Genomic DNA, 17,757 nt, shown 5'->3' with positions numbered 1-17,757 from the left:
CAGCTATCAAAGAGAAGACATGGCTCATAATGTAGCCACTCATCACTTGTACACCAAGCAAAAATGATTCTTTAAGGTCTTGTTGGCATATGTTTCAGCTTGTATAAGAGCAGCATGCACAGAAGGCTTTCAACAGACTTTAAATTGCTTGAATAAAAAGACTTTAAAAAGCACCATTCAGCTCCAGTTTGGGGACATTAAGCTCAAATCTTAATGCGAGTGCTGACTGTTACTTTAAGCAAGCTGCTAGCAAGATTCAGCACTTGAAGCTGGTTGAAAGATTTCTAGCAGCTTGTTTAAAGTGCAAATTATCACCCCCATTAAGATCTAGGTTTAACATCCCTATAGTAAAGTATTCTTCGAAGGCCTCAGCAAAGCTGCTTAAAGCAGAACTAAAATTCCACTGTTGTTCACTGCAACAATGCAGTTTTTTTCTTTATTGCATAAGAGACATACAATGTATTTTCTGTTATAATATACACTTACCTGCCTGTGTGCAGTATCCCCCAGCATGTAAACTGAACTGCGCATGTGCAGCTCAGCTTACAGCAGCCAGTGCAATCCCCGTGTGCCGGAATGACAGTGTGGGAGAGATGTCACCCTGCGCGGACCAAAGAAGACAGCCCAAAACTGGCACGCAGGAAAAGATGTTGGCACCGGTGAGGGACAGGACCGTTTAAAGGAAAGGCAAGTATAAAACTGTTCAATTTTAAAGCTAGCCCAAAGCTTTACAAAATGCTTGCTGTACACACTTCTGAAAGTAAAAAGGCTTCTGAAAACTGAAGATCATGTGAACAATACCATACAGACCTATTTATCAGACCTTTGTCCAGATACAATACCAATTCTAAAATCAGTCCATTTAAACTAAAAACTATAAAGGCTGATACTTCAAGTATGCAACTGTAATTTCTTTTTACTCCCAAGTGGCAAAAAGATTTTGCAACATGTGGCAGCAGCAGGAATTAGTCTAGGTCAGCAATGGGCAAACTACAGCCCGCGGGCCGTATACGGCCCGGCAGACCTTTTAATCCGGCCCGCGGAGCGTATGTAGGCAGGGCATGTGTGTAGGCGGGGTAGCGTGATGAACGTGAGGGGAGCTAGGCTCCTCTCACAGTCCGCCCTGAAGACCGGAACAGCGCGGGAACTCGGCGAGAGGAACGCGCAGAGCAAAGGTAAGCAAATTGACACAGAGGGGACTTGGCTTACTACTTGGGGGGGAATAGTACTATGGGGGATGAAATACTATATGAGGGATGAATTAATATGGGGGATGAATTACTATGGGGGATGAATTACTATGGGGGAATATTACTATACTTACTATGGATGGCATGGTAGTGTTTAAATTAATCTAAAAATTTAATGTTACAAATTTTAATTTAATTTATATTAATTCACACATACACATCATTCATCTACTCTTGGTCCGGCCCCCGGGTCCAATATATGAACCCATTGCGGCCCTCAAGTCAAAAAGTTTGCCCACCCCTGGTCTAGGTTCACACCTATGCATTTTCCATTGCATTTTGGAGAAACGCACAGCAGTCCATTTAATATGGATTTCCTATGGGACAGGTTCACATCTCCACGTTTTCACTTGGTGCATTTTGTGGAAAAGGTCAGGGACTTTTTTAAATGCAAAACGTTGTATTTTTGGTTCTATAGACTTCAATGGAGAAGCTGCAGAAAAGCATGTAGTGTGTTTTAATCTGCCCAGCAACAAGTTGTGAAAAAAAAAGCAAGACGCATCAAAAAACGCAAAACGCACTGCAAGAAGCACTGCAGAAACAGATCAAACGCAAACTGCATAGGTGTGAACCTATCTTTTGGGAAGTGCTACTATGCATTTGACACAATGTAGCAATCAGTAGAAGCTTTTAAAAAGATTATATACCAAATAAAAACTTACTACAGTATGCGGTGGGACATTACCATTCAAAACTGAGCTACACCATTCAGAACCAGAAATGCTGGTTCTGAAAAGACAGTTGAAATCCAGAAAAGGAAAAAACATTTGAAATAGAAGAATAGTGCTTATTATTTAGATCTTACCTTTCAAAGACGAATACATTTAAGACACCTTAAAATGCATTTCATTTGGTTTCCTGTCCTGAATAAATTAATACAAAATTACAGCGGGTAAAGTATTGAACACATCACCATTTGTCAAGGTGAATATATTTCTAAAAGGTGCTATTGACATGAAATTTTCACATGTTGGCAACAACGCATACAATCCATACATACAAACCAAAAAACAAAATCAGTTCAGAAATTAAGTTATATGTAATAAAATGGAATGACACAGGGAAAAAGTATTGAACACGCTAACTGAAATTTATTTAATACTTGGTACAAAATACTTTCTTGGTAATGATCGCTTCAAGACGCCTCCTGTATGGAGAAATTAGTCGCAATCATTGCTCAGGTGTGATTTTGACCTAGTCTTCTACACAGTCTTCACATATTGAAGGTTCCGTTGGCCTCTTCTATGAACTCTATTCGTTCTTTCCATATATTTTCTATTGGCTTCAAGTCAGGTGATTGGCTGAGCCATTTCACCAGCTTTATAGTCTTTGAAAAATTAAAAAGTTTCTTGGCTTTGTGTTTGGGATCATTGTCTTGCTGAAATGTCCACCCTCATTTCATCTTCATAATCCTGACAGATGGCAGCAGATTTTTATCAAAAATGTCTTGGTACATTTTTCCATTTATCCTTTCTTCAAAAGATATGAAGTTTGCCAGTACCATATGCTGAAAAACAGCCCCACACCATATTGTTCATACCTCCATGCTTCACTTTTGGTATGGTGTTTTTAGGGTGAAGTGCACTGCCATTTGAACCCCAAACATGCTGTGTATTATGGCATCCAAAAGAATTCAATTTTGGTCTCATGTGACCAGACTAAATTCTCCCAGTTTTTCACAGGTTTGTCTAAATGTTGTGCAGCAAACGTTAAACAAGCTTCAACGGCTTTTTCTTCAGCAATGGAGTCTTGCGTGGTGAGCGTGCATACAGGCCATGGCGACTGAGTACATTACTTATTGTTTTCTTTGAAACAATTGTACCTGCTAATTCCAGCTATTTCTGAAGCTCTCCACAAGTGGCCCTTGGCTCTTGGACAATTTTTCTGATAATTCTTTTCACTCCTCTGTCAGAAATCTTGCGAGGAGCACCTGGTCATGGCCAGTTTATGGTGAATTGAGGTTCTTTCCACTTCCAGATTATTGCCCCAGCAGTGCTCGTTGGAACATTCAGAGATCTAGAAATCCTTTTGTAACCAATGCCATCAGTGTGTTTTGCAACAATAAGGTTGTGATGATGTTTAGTGCTCTTTGCTTTTACCCATCATGAGATATTTCTTGTGTGACACCTTGGTACTGAGACACTTTTTTATAGGCCATCAGTTGAGACTGAACCATCTGATATTAATTTGCACTGAAAGGATTGCCTTCTAATTAGCTAAAGATTTCAGCTAATGTCTTGGCTTTCCATGCCTTTTTGCACCTGCCTTTCTTCAGGTGTTCAATACTTTTTCTCTGTCACATTCCATTTTATTACACACAACTTAAATTTCTGAACTTATTTGTTTTGGTTTCTTTGTATGTATGGATTGCATGGGTTGTTACCGATATATGGTGAAAATTTCATGTCATTAGCACCTTTAGAAATAGAATTACCTAGGAAAATGGTGACGTGTTCAATACTTATTTTACCTGCTGTATCTACACTGCCCTTTGGACTTTAATCTTGTATATTGTGTTTAAAAGCTGTGTGTTAAATCATAAAAAAAGATCGAGAAAAGTGCAGACATACTTTGCAACAGGGCTTAAACGAATGGGTGGTAACTTTGTGGAAAGGCTGCCCAGAATACTGAAGCAATTACTCTTCATATGTTTGGGCAATGTTTGCCAAAAAGGCAACCACCCAATAAAATGGGTGACTGCATAAAGTAGAACTCCAGACAAAGACCAAAAGTAGCCTTTTGAAATCTAGAATAAAAAGCAGCCTTAGTTGAAATATTCATTTTTGAGCCAGAAATGTTCCCTGCAACAAGAAGCTTTGTGCTCTTGTACAATATAAATTTATTTTTTTATTTATGTATTTTTAAAGAAAAAGGTAATTATATTCAGTGAAATATCACATTATGCTGTATATAATTTATTTTTTATTGACAATGGTAAAAAGATTTTAATTTGCAAGCTGGGTAAATCTGAACTATTGCATTCTTCTTTTGAGCCATCAGGTGGAGCTGTAGGACCTTTTATAATTTCCAGTCTCTTGTGTTGCTGTAAAGTCTTACAGAACTTGATAATACAGCATTTTACAAACTGTATTGACAAAAAAAAAAACTGAAAAAAAAAGAAAACGAAAAAACACAGCTAGAATAACATTGTCCCAATACCATTTAGTTTCTCCTTAAGATGACCTCACAGGAGACCTTAAACATTTATTTAGCTGCAGATATTTAAATGATTTTTCGAACTGGGAGGAAGAAATAATCAATGCAAATTATAATTTTCAACGAAAGTTACTATATCAAAAAAGCCATCAGAGCATAAAATAAATTATGTTGCAAGTACTGTATTCATTACTTACAATAAGAATGCCCTCTTCCTCTGCCTCTTCCACGGCCTCCTCTTCCTCGTCCTCTAAAGTTTTCCCTAACACCGCTAGATTCACTTCTTGTGCTTGAGACCTCATCTAGGTCACTTTTTCTATCTCGCTGCCACCCTGTAAAAACACACATCTTCTTTAACCAGCTTGTATACACCCTCTTCATTACTAGGCTTCGTTCCAGTGCTATGATAGTTTGAATGACAATTACTCACATTATGTGACACTGTACCAAAATTAATTTTATGTTTGTTTATTTAATTTTTGAAAAGAAAAAGAAAAAAAAAAAAAAAAAGAAGTTTTCCTTACGGTTATAAAAACACAGCAAATAAAAATGCCAGGATGAAAAACACCCAAAAAAACTACACCTTTATGGAAAGACACCCCGAGATTATATAATTTTTTTGACACAATGTTTTGAACATGGATAAACATGATGGCAATAAGGGGGTTAAAACAAAGATTAGTACACTAGATACATGTCATACACAGAGAGAGGAGGAAGTTCAGAGGTTAATGCTCAGGTCACAGTGGGAAGAAAGGGTTAATGTACAGATGTGCAGGATAAGGGGTTAACATACAGGTCACCACAGAGAAAGGATGGAGCTTATCTATGCAGGAGAAGGGGTGGAAGCAATTGTTGGAATGGTTCATTACTGCTGCTGCAAATCTGGAATTAATGAACGAACCATTCATTTACTAGTTCCTCCCCTTCTTCTATTGTAAGAGGAAAGGGAGGGATTACCAAAGTAAACACTATACTGTTACATTTGCAATTGCTGTCATTGGCTCTGTACATAGTGTATCAGCTGAGCCATCTGAAGACAGCTTGAGTGTCCTGGCTGCCCCAAGACGATTTCTGAAATCCCACTTAAAGAAATAGATGTCCACCATATTTTTTTTTTAATTTTACAATATGGTGGTAGTGACGTGGTTAAGGCTAGGTTCACACTACTGCGGCTGCGATTTGATCCCATTTTCAGTCCAATTACATAGTGTGACTTGGTTGTGTTTTGAAGCGGTTTTTGATGTGATTAACATGCCTCTTTGTTTTTGGCCAATGATAAGCATATCTGCGGTTACATTTAAAAAAAGGCATCCTCTTCCTCTTTACTTCCTTGCCTGTCTCTATTGTGTGTTGGTTAGGCAGTTATGTCCTCCATCACTGGTTATGGCAGCAGTCGTTACAGCTACTGCCGCAATGTTGATTAACCACTAGCCTACAGGGCACTTATACCCCCTTCCTTACCAGGCCAATTTCCAGCTTTCAGCACTGTCACACTATGAATGACAATTGCGCGGTCATGCAACACTGTACCCATATGAAATTTTTATAATTTTTTTGTGACAGAGCTTTATTTTGGTGGTATTTAATCACCTCTGGGTTTTTTATTTTTTCTTAAACAAAACCAAAAATCACAGAAAAGTTTGATTAAAAAAAAAAAAAAAGTTTTTTTCTTAGTTTTTGTTATAAAATTTTGCAAATAAGTGATTTTTCTCCTTCACTGATGTGTGCTAATGAGGCTGCAGTGATGGGCACTGATAGGCTGCACTGATGGACACTGATAGATGGCACTGATGGGCATTGACAGGCATCACTGATGGGCACTGAAAGGCAGCTCAGATGTGCACTGACATGTGGCATTGATGTGCACTGGTAAGCACTGATGGGCACTGGCAGGTGGCATGGATGAGCACTGATGGCCACTGACAGGTGGCACTGCTGGGGCTACACTGATCATCAGTGCCCTGATGATCAGTGCACATGTCCCCTCCGAGGAATGCCGATTACCGTGACAGCTCGTGAGAAGAGAAATGCCGATAACCGGCATTTCCCTGTTTTCATGCGATCAGCTGTGATTGGACACAGCTGATCACATGACCGAGCCGACATCTTTGGCTCTTTCCGTGGATCGGTGATCCGCTGTGTTCGAGGGACACAGTGCACCGCCGATCGCCGCATGGTGAGAATGGGAGGACGTCATATGACATCTCCCAGAACAAGAGAACCGCCTCGCGTCCATCATTGGACTATATGGTGGGCGGGAGGCGGTTAAAGAGGAGCAGGGAAGAGGAAGCATAGACACAGGATCCAGGTCATATATAAAGACCTCCATGCACATATAGAAAAGTTCAATTACACATGCATGTCAATAAAAAGGTGACTACAAAGGCTTATCCTCATTAGATTTGTTTGAGGGATGTGCATGGGAGGAGGGCAGTAGATGAGGTTAAAAAGACAAACCTTTGTTTGGCCATACTTCTCTTCTCCCGAGTCACAGGAGTGCACTTATTTTTGCACTACTATAACCCAGATTCAGGCCACTGTGAGCAGACATCGCAGAGTCGGTCCCAGGCTCTGGAAAGATCCTGACAAAGGCTGAGATTTACTCAGATGCCTGACCATCAGCTGGCTCAGCCTCTCAATGTGCAGCTAAGAATCTGAGCCAGCTGCTTCTGCCCCCTCCACAGCCTGACACTCCAGTGAGTGCTGAAGGGACAGCGCAGAGAGCAGTGACTGACAATCACCGCTCTCTGCTCAGTGAAGACTGAGGATGGAATGATCAGCAGCTATGTGATCTCTCAGTTCTCGGGGGATAGCGGCAACATTGGACCAATGCTGCAGCTATATAGCTGAGCATGTACAGCGGGTAAAATAAGTATTGAACACGTCACCATTTTTCTAGGTAAATATATTTCTAAAAAAGGTGCTATTGATATGAAAATTTCACGTCGGTAACAACCCATGCAATCCATACAAGAAACCAAAATAAATAGGTTCACAAATTAAGTTATATGTAATAAAAAGGAATGACACGGAAAAAAATATTGAACACATGAAACAAGAGATGCAAAAAAGGAACTGAAAGCCAAGACAGAAAGATTTCTAAACTTCTGAATGTTCCAGTGGGCACTTTTGGGGCCATTTCACCATAAACCGGCCATAACCACGTGCTCCTTGCAAATATTTATTAGAAGAGCTGTCCAAGAGCCAAGGACCACTTGTGGAGAGCTTCAGAAAGAGCTGGAATTAGCAGGTACAATTGTTTCCAAGACAACAATAAGTAATGCACTCTGTCACCATGGCCTGTATGTACGCTCACCACGCAAGACTTCATTGCTGAAGAAAAGCATGTTGAAGCTCGTGTACAGTTTGCTGCACAACATTTAGACAAACCTGTGAACTACTGGGAGAATATACAGTGAAGGGAATAGGTATTTGATCCCCTGCTGATTTTGAATGTTTGCCCACTCACAAAGAAATGATCAGTCTAAAAACCAAATGGTAGGTATATTGTAACACAGAGACAGAAGAGCAACAAAAAAAATCAAAAGAAATGCATGTCTAACAAATGATGCACTGATTTGCATGTTCATGAGGGAAATAAGTATTTGATCCCCTGTCATTCAGCAGGATTTCTGGCTACCAGGTGTCTTTCATACAGGTAACAAGCCGAGATTAGAAGCAGTCTCTTAAAGGGAGTGCTGCTAATCTCATTTTGTTACCTGGGTGCTTTTCAGTTGAAGTGCATTGTTCCAAAATCGCCAAAGTAATACAGGACCCTTTTCTAAAATTGTCACGTTGTGCTGCATTGATGTGAACAGGCACCACTGAAAACAATGTGATTTTCTTTGTCATACAATTCTGTGGGACTCATGCCACATCTGAAATTGCACTAGTATGAACTAGACCTAAAAAGGTAAACTGTCACAAAGCATGGTACTTGTGTGAAAGCCTCAGGCAAGAGCTGCCATTGTCCAGCTCTCCAAATTCATACTAGTTCCAGAATTTTCACATCACTGTAATTAGGTTCAACTTCACTAGCCTGGAACTAGTGTGTGGTACTAAACAATACGACCTAACAGAACTGTTCATCTCTACTTTGTATACTGCAGCCACTGGTTTATTCATGTCAAATACCTTTTTGTGTTGGCAGTCTCTTAACCCCTTCACATCTAAGGGTAAAACAAATCTTAAAGCCCAAGAACAGTTTTGCAACATTGACATGTGTTAGCAAAAAACTGTACATATCACCACAACTACTTTGCGCATCCAGGTAGATTATACCTTGTTTTTTTTTCCAGGACAAAATTGGGCTTTCATTTGGTGGTAAATAGTAATGGATATCTCCTGATTTTTTTTTTATCATCATCAAGAGGAAAACTGACCCAAATAATTAAAAAACACACAAACACACACACACATTGCTTGTTCTTATCCTGCCACTAAACTGACACGGATACCAAATTTAAAAAAAATTAAAAATCCTGACCAAAAAAAAAAAAAGTCCCTTGACCCTGACCTTTAACCCCGACTTTGACCTAAACACTAATCCTGGCATTGACCTAGATCAAACCTTGATCTAGGTATTTATTTTTTTATTATTATTTATTTTCTACAAAACACTTCCCCCCCCCCCCCCCCCCCCTCTGAAAGGGCAAAAAGAGATATAATGCATCTCTCTCCTCCACTCAGACAGCGTAAACAAGGGGGATGGGCTTCACAGTGACTGATCACCGTGATATCCAGTCAGAGGCTTTCACAGCGATCATGCAACAGCGATTCATGTGAATCGGGAGTTCCAAGTCCCGACTGTTAGAACGGGACCCGAGGATCTCACTGACACCCTGGTCTTTGTGCTGGGAGCGCACCATGTGGCGCACTCCCATCACAAAGACAGGTATGAGAATTAGCAGCACCATGGAAAAAAGCCCAGTCCAGTGGGGCCGCTAATTTACGTATGCTCGGCGCCAAGGGGTTAAAGTGATATTAAACCCAAAAATTTCATCTATTGCAGCTTACCGATGAGTAGATGTGGTGGCTGCATTAACTAGGATTTTCTCCCCTCTGTTTTCACCTGGTGATCTGAGCAGTAACACACTTTATGAATTAGAGTGACCCCACTCTGGAAGAATGAGCACAGCACCAACTACAAAATTTCAAAAAAAGTGCTCATGTTCACCTCAAAATATACTACACATAAGCAAGTGGAAAATTGATTTGGCTGTAAGTTCTCGTCAATATAGTATATGTCAGATACCTGGCCACTTCATTACTAAACTATTGGGACACCCCTCCAACTGTCAACTGTTAGCAGTATAACAACAACAACGTGGAAGAAACTGGGAAAAACAGCAACTCAGCCACAAAGTGGTAGGCCACATAAAATAAAAAAAAGAGCAGGGTCAGCACATGCTGAAGCACACAGTGTGCAGAAGTCACCAACTGTCTACAGAGTCAATAGCTAAAGACCTCCAAAAACTTCATGTGGCCTTCAGATTAGCACAACAGTGCGTAGAGAGCTTCATGGAATGGGTTTCCATGGCTGACCAGCTGCATCCAAGCCTTACATCACTAAGTGCAATGCAAAGCGTCAGATGCAGTAGTGTACAGCACGCCACCACTCGACACTAGAAGCAGTAGAGACATGTTCTCTGGAGTGACCAATCATGCTTCTTTGTCTGGCAATCCGTCTGGGTGCTTTTAATTGACAGACGTACACACTATAGAGGGGTATACTTTATGTCTGAGGTATACAACCACTTTAAAGTGTTACTAACCCCAGAACCCTGCATTCACTATATCTAATCTCCCACAGTACACAGACCATGGAAATGCAATTATTTTTGTAAATATAAACTGCTAAATACCTTTTTTCATCAGCAGTTAGAGCAGTCTTGTGACTTCTATCAGAGTCCAGCAGAGCACTGGTTACATATTGGAGGAGGAGGAGTTTTCATTCTCCTGCAGCAGGATGCAGAACCTCTGACCTCTGTCTGGACAGTGCTGATTAGCCCTGTGCTGATCACATGCACTCTCCCAAGAAAAAGAAAAAAAAAAACTCTAGCAATACACACGAAACTGAGCATGTGCAGCTTGTCCCTAGCCTCTGTTCCATCAGGAGATATTTGGGAGATACTGGAAGAAGGGGAGGATCAGAGAAATGAGAAGAGGATCAGACATCTTTTTTACACAATGCAGAGGATTAACCCCTTAGGTTCCACAGTGAGTATAACAAGCATGCTTTACTGCATATACAGACTGATTTTACCGTTTTGGGTTTAGTAACACTTAAGGCATCAGTATACCAAGACATTTTGGACAATTTCATGCTTCCAACTTTGTGGGAACAGTTTGGGAATGGCCCCTTCCTGTTCAAACATGACTGAGCACCAGTGCACAAAGAAAGGTCCATAAAGACATGGATGAGCGAGTTTGGGGTGGAGGAACTTGACTGGCCTGCACAGAGCCCTGACCCCAACCCAACAGAACACCTTTGGGATTAACTAGAGTGGAGACTGTAAGCCAGGCCTTCTCGTCTGACATCAGTGCCTGACCTCACAAATGTGCTTCTGGAAGAATGGTAAACATTCCCATAGACACACTCCTAAACCTTGTGGACAGCCTCCACAGAAGAGTTGAAGCGATAATAGCTGCAAAGGGTGGGCCAACTCAATAATTAACCCAACAGACCTAAGACTGGTATTAAAGTTCATGTGTGTGAAAAGGCAGGCACCCCAATACTTTTGGCAATATAGTGCATCTAACACACACATACAAGTGCAGAATTCTACAGCGGCTGTAGCTCGTCATCAGAGCAAAGACAGGTCTTGCCACACACCGGACAGGTGAGTAATATCTTTGTTAGCAGAGGGACTTTTGCTCCACATTATGGCAACATAGTAACTTTAAAATAGTAATTTCTTCCTTCAAGCAGTTTTTTTTTCCCCTGTGTACTCTGGCTCATTTCAGATATGTTAGAACTCAGGTGATGGAAATAATTGTTGGACCACTGAATATCTGATCACAATATACAGCTATATTTACCTAATCAGAAAAACAAAAGGAAAAAAGAGCACAACCTGTGTATGATCTAGAGGTGGGGTAAAAACACAAATAGGCGTAACAAGAAACATCAATATGCAGGGAAAAAAAAAAACACTTGTAAATGAATGGCAAACAAATGGGAGCCAATCGGGTTATAGAGGAAAAAATAAATAAATAGATTATGTTCAGTCTAGCTACCGCTGACAGGTGTATAGCTAACAATCCTATTTGTAGTCCTATTCACTTATGGTTTTGCTGGATTGAAGCTTGAGTCCATAAGGATACATGTAAGAAAAGAAAGGAGAAAGGCGCCTCTAAGTATAAACTATAAAAAGCTTGGAGGAACTGCAGCCCCGAGAACCATCTGGTAGTGTGACACCGACCTTGCGCTGTGTCTTTATAGGGAATTACAGATTTATTTTTTTACACCATAAAAGGTGATTGAGAGAGGCTGGTATACGTCAGGGGGTCTCCTGTTCCTGCATATCCTTATACGTCTTTTACCACTTGACAAAGGAGCGCGCTAGGACTGCCATCTCACAGCGCATGCTCAGGTAATGCATCGCACCACGCCTGGTGACATCACGCACACGGTGCGTTCCAAGCCTTGGTGCAAGACCTCGTCCATCTTGCCGGCCGCTCATGACTGACACTGACAGATCATCATCCTGGACTGCACACTATGCCGTTCACAGTGGCTAAAACCCCATTGATGGATATTGAAGTGCCTTTTTAATCTACCCTCCTGTAAGTTGCTGTCTTTCATGTACAATAAATCAAGTTTCTTACAGTTTACACTTAGAGGCTCCTTTCTCCTTTCTTTGCTTATATTTACCCAATCAACCTATCCAAATTTTAATCACAATATTGAAAGCACTTTTTAGTCCTAAAGAACAGAAAATAGTGACAATATGCTTTAAAAAACAAAACAAAAAACACACAACACCTATAAGAACGTACTTACCATGTATATGGTGCCCTCGTCTGAAGTTTTTAGATGTATTTGGTTCAGATGGAGAATCAGTCTGAGAAGCAGGCCTTTCCTGTTTATTGGACTTCTTTTCCTCCAAGTGTAATGGAACCCATTTATGTTTGACATCTATAAAAACAGACAAGTCAGCTATATCAGACATCTAAATTTACTTATTTACTTAGGATACTCAAGATCTCTTTTAAAGTGATCCTGTCACAAATTTTTAACTCCCAAAACAGAATATCCTGCAAAATATATTGTTCTTCCAAAGTCTGCCGGGTAAGTGACACTTCCAGGAGTATCAATCTCCAGTGTTCCCTGCAGTTCTCAGTGGTTCCTTCTGCTGACCTACAAGTCACTAAAGAAATACAGTAGTTACATAGAGGTCATCAGCAGAAACCAGTAAGTGTTATGGGGGACACTGGAGATTGACACTCAGGAAGTGTTGCTTTCCCAGCAGACTTTGAAGGACCATTTCTCTTGAATAGAGCAGTGCTGGGCAGCACTGGTAGAGGTAAAGACAAGTATTTACACTCTTCTTTTGCAACCCGGTATAGCATGTAGCAGGACATGCATCTGAGCAGCTCCACCAGGGATCCTGATAAAATATCCTGACAGCACCGGCATCTGTGATTTTACTCCAACTTTGCCTGCCTAGCTTACTCACCCCCTCCGCTACCCATTGCTGCTACTCCCGCTTCGCTGGGGGATGGCTAAAGAGAGGAAAAGAAGCCTGAGCAGTGCACGACTAGATGGGACAAGAAGGCGGACTCCAGCCTTACACCGCTAAGGAGAAACAGAAGGAAGTGGCTCAGACTGCTTGCCAAAACTCCAGCCAAGGAGCCCCCCAGCTTCTGCCGCTCACTGAGCTGCAAGCAATGTGGATACTGGTAAGCGGATGGCTCCCTCCCTTCTCCTGAGGGCGCAGCGGGCTCCGGCTTCACTGAGTACTCACCATGCAGACTCAGACATGGTGTTTGCACCCCAGCTTACTGGCACAGATCCAGAACCCACTTTGAGAGGAATTCTAACTGCAGTCACTACTTGCAATACTTCCATAGCAGAGCTAGTGGGGGAGTTGAAGGGTATGAAAGTTGAACTCAATCTAGTGCAGCAAGATATGCAAAAATGGCATGATCGCAGCACTGCCTTGGAAGGCAGGCTAAGCACACTGGAGAATGAATTGCAACTATTGCAGAGGGATATCTGGTATGTACAGTCTTGTCTCCTCTACCAACGCAGTTAGATTGGAAGAAAACAGTCTGAGGCAAATAACACATGTGCAGTTGGTATCCCCGAACATACTGAGGGGGAATAATATAGTTTCCTTTATAGAATCCTGGCTTGTGGCTACATTTGGGAAGGATAATCTTTCCTCCAATGTTTGCTGTGGAGACAGCTCATCGGGTGTCAGTGAGACCCCCTTCCATTGGGTGCCAGTCCTAGACCTGGTTTCGCCTTCTCAATTATAAAAGGCAGAGATGCTATCTTGACCAAAGCAAAAAAGACTGCAATTGCTCACTGTGGATCATGCCCAGATATCCTTGTTTCCAGTTCTCTGCCACGGTACAGCACCAACAGTAGAAATTCTGACATCAAGCAACATTTGCACAAACTGGGTGTACAATTTGCTATGCTCTATCCTGCCTAGCATAAAATCATCCGTAATGGTACTGTGCAATTCTATGACAACCCCTCAGTGGCTGTGAACTGGCTCGACAAGGAGGAGCGTACTTTGGCACATCACTCACTATCTCAATTGGCTGAACATTGAGCCTACATGGTTCTTTTACTGAAATTCCTTCACATGGCAGATGATGACCTGCTGTGGAGCTCAATCTTATTTTTTTGCCAACTTAGAATTCTAGGTACCTGGAAGACTTTTCACATTTCTGTTCATGTGCCTTAGGGGCTGCACATTACCCCTCCATTCATGGTCCTGTATGAACCCAACTGTTTGCTCTTCTTTTGCAAGGTATTTGTGTTACCAGTTATAGAACTCGTGACAGGGTTACTTTAAGAAGAAAAAAAGTGTCCATCATTTGTTTCAATGGAACTTCCAGTAGTCAGTCGAAGGTTCAGCTTATAAATTGAATTCCGTATTTAGCTTCTTGATAATGTAACAAGTTCCAGGCAAAAAGCAAGCAGCTCAAGCACACCAGCAGAAAGAAAAAGACCTCACCATTTACATGTTATTAATGCTCCTTCAGTAATTAGATTTTGTTCACACCAGCATGCAAGCTAAAAACTGGTGCACGCTTGTGTACATTGAGTAGGGGCATTGCAATTTGTTGTTATAATACATCGCAAGGTTTACGTTTTTCTCTCTAACTTCACTAAAAAGGATCACAAAATGACAATTCAGTCATTTATGTGGTGTGGTGAGTTGGACGGTTCAAAAAAATGCAAATATGATGCATTTTCACCATGCATGTATGGTGGGAACAGGCACATAGAAACAATTGTTCTCTATGTGCCCTTTTGATGATCTGGTGTTGATCTATGCTCAAAAAGGCAAAAACGGCAACAGCGCAAGACCTCCATCAGCTTATATACACATTTACTGGAAATAAAAAAAATTATAGCACACTTACACATTAGGGGTTATGACAAAAGGAGGATTTCCCTTTGAAATATGTTACTGCCCCCTACATCGCCCACCACTCCCAGGCACACACAGGAACCACCACAAGGCTGATTACAGCGTTGCAGGATGCCAAACTCCGGTCAGTCCTTGACAGCTATCAGATCAAACACCTCCACCTCCTGCTAGCATGAGAGGAACCTGGTCTGCGGCTTCACTCTATCAGTGATAATAGTGTCTGTTTCTCCTGTGCTGGACACCTGTGTTTTAATGTGCAAGTGTGCTATGTTTTTATTTCCAATAAATGTGTATATATGCTGATGGAGGTCTCGCGCTGTTGCCACTTTTGTCTGAGTTTCTCTTGATCTACCTGGATCTATGCGGACAGCTGCATGATTTCTCATCACATGACCACGTATCCTGTTCTACTCATCATAAGAGATTTAATTGGAGAGTTAGACAAACCAATCCAGTGCACTGCAACTTTCCAGTTTCATTTTGTGTTGATCTACGCAGATCCTTGTGTTAAAGAGCCCTAACCCTGCAAAAAAACATAGGAACCGGGGTATAGAAAATGGCAGTAGGTGTTCTGGATTGAGGAGTCAAAATTTTAAATATTTTGCTGTAGCGGGTGGCAGTTTGTTCATGAAGGGCTGAGAGCAGTACAATAAGGAGTGTCTGCAGTTAACAGGGAAGCATGGTGGAGGTTACTTGCAAGTGGAGTTGAAGATTTGGTCAGCGTCAATGGTGTCTTCAATTCTGAGAAATGCAGGCATATACTTTTCCATCATGTCATATCATCAGAGAGGCGTGTGATTGGCCCCAAATTTATCCTGCAGCAGGATAACGACTCCACACATGCATTTACTTTCCATTTTATTAACTGATAAAAATAAACTATTACCACTTCTATTTCTGAAAGCATTTCTTAAATTTACAGCATTTTTCATACTCAAGACTTTTGCACAGTACTGTACATTAAATACTGTAAGGAAAGGAAGACCTGCTGTACAGTAGCAAGTGGAAAATTATATCAGTACTGGCTGTTCAGATCTCTAAAACCAAATAATACATCAAATTTCCACCAATGCCTGAAATGTGACAGCAATACTTACACTTTTTCTTTGCAGCCGCTGTGGGTCCTTCCTCGCTTTGGCCAGGAGTGACAACCTCGCAATTCTCTTTGCTTTCAGGGTTACTTTTCCACTCAGGTTTACTGTCGCTTTTTTTCTCCTTTTTAGAATACGAGTTTTTGTTGGGGGGATTTAGAAGGTTCGGCTGGAACTGTAACACACCAAGCACAGCAAAAAGCATTAGGAACAGGTTAACACCTTTTCCTATATTAGGTTGATACTCCAAGTAATTACATGGCCACATATTACAACATAGTCCAATTATGATACATAACATAGGATGCAGTTGTCAGCAATTCACAGTAAAACTGTAAAGGACAGAAATGCTAGCAATGCTTACTTTTAAAAGCTGCAGACTTCAGGGCTGTCATCCTGACCCTAGCTTAATTCATTACCTTCTACTTCAGTGATTCAGAGCAAGCATCTGGACAGCGAAAGCTACTAAACATGAGCTCCAGTCCAATGTTTGTGCCAGGTAAGTGGCTTACTAGATAGTGCAGCCATAATCAGGACGACAACAAGGGAGCTTGAATTGTTAAAAAAAAAAAAAAAAAAAAAGAAGTAGTGGAGCAATGGCAGACCCTTAAATATGTACAGGCTGCCACAGTGAACCTCTATTAAAACCTCACTTCGGCCTCACGTCTTGCACCCTTCAGTGCTTCACCCCTCCAAAGATTCCTCCAGCAATATTGTAGGATTTTTTTATACTTACTTTTTCCTGAAGTCTTCAGACCACCCACATGATAAAACAGGGTCTTCGTCCTCCTATGTGTATACCTGGAAGTAGGTGGTTCTCAGGGATTAGAGTGCAGGGCAGGACATCATAATGGGGCATGCATATTATGTCCTGCACTCAGTCAGTCCTTACTCTGCCAGCTTGAATGCACCTACTATTAATTTTTGTTTTTTTAAACACCTGTGGGGGGAATTTGTTTCCATTTCATTTTGATCGGAGTTGAGCTTTGAAGTTGACCAATTACCAGATATTAAAAAATGATCGCTTCCAGATAAAAGTTACTGTAAAATGGTTCTGCTCCATGACACAGCATACAAACTGCTTGTATCCTGCTCCATGGAGAGAGACTTTTACAGCACACATATTAGCCTCTGGGTTTGATTATATGAGCTATAACAATTTTGTGTGTTTTGTTTCAAGAATGCAATATTATAGGTTTACATTTACACATTTAATATTTACATATAAAAATAGGGGATGATATAAGTTTACTTTGTGCCCGTGGTTTACACCCCAAAAAGACACACTGGAAAGTTAATTGCATCCAATCCAATTCTGTCCTAGTGTGTGTATGCATGCATTTGAAATAGCAACCTTAGATCATAAGCTCCTCGAGGGCAGGAACTTCTGTGAATATACAAGATGTAAAGCGCTGTGGAAATTGCCAGTTCTACATACAGTAGGGGCACAGTGTATACAGTGGGGCAAAAAAGTATTTAGTCAGCCACCAATTGTGCAAGTTCTCCCACTTAAAAAGATGAGAGAGGCCTGTAATTGGCATCATAGGTAGACCTCAACTATGAGAGACAAAATTAGAAAAAAAATCCAGACAATCACATTGGCTGATTTGGAAAGAATTTATTTATGGTGGAAAATAAGTA

The 17,757-nt window shown here is 41.0% G+C and overlaps 1 protein-coding gene across 2 annotated transcripts in view; it reads right to left on the bottom strand.

The window, feature by feature from the left end:
• Window positions 1-17,757, bottom strand: part of LARP1B (La ribonucleoprotein 1B) — a 65,704-nt gene that overhangs the window by 28,189 nt on the left and 19,758 nt on the right. For both annotated transcript variants that reach the window (XM_089672195.1, XM_089672197.1), the window contains exons 4-6: window positions 16,123-16,291; window positions 12,415-12,549; window positions 4,604-4,738 (exon numbers count right to left, since the gene is read on the bottom strand). In XM_089672195.1, the coding sequence (XP_089528321.1) occupies window positions 4,604-4,738; window positions 12,415-12,549; window positions 16,123-16,291 (439 nt within the window). The remainder of the gene's footprint in view (window positions 1-4,603; window positions 4,739-12,414; window positions 12,550-16,122; window positions 16,292-17,757) is intronic.

Source organism: Staurois parvus, unplaced genomic scaffold, assembly GCF_062004578.1.
Source record: "Staurois parvus isolate SC_StPar_1 unplaced genomic scaffold, SC_StPar_1.0 ptg000122l, whole genome shotgun sequence".
NCBI lineage: Eukaryota > Metazoa > Chordata > Amphibia > Anura > Ranidae > Staurois > Staurois parvus.
The sequence above is the reverse complement of the archived record's forward strand: the minus strand, read 5'-3'. Positions and strand labels throughout refer to the sequence as shown.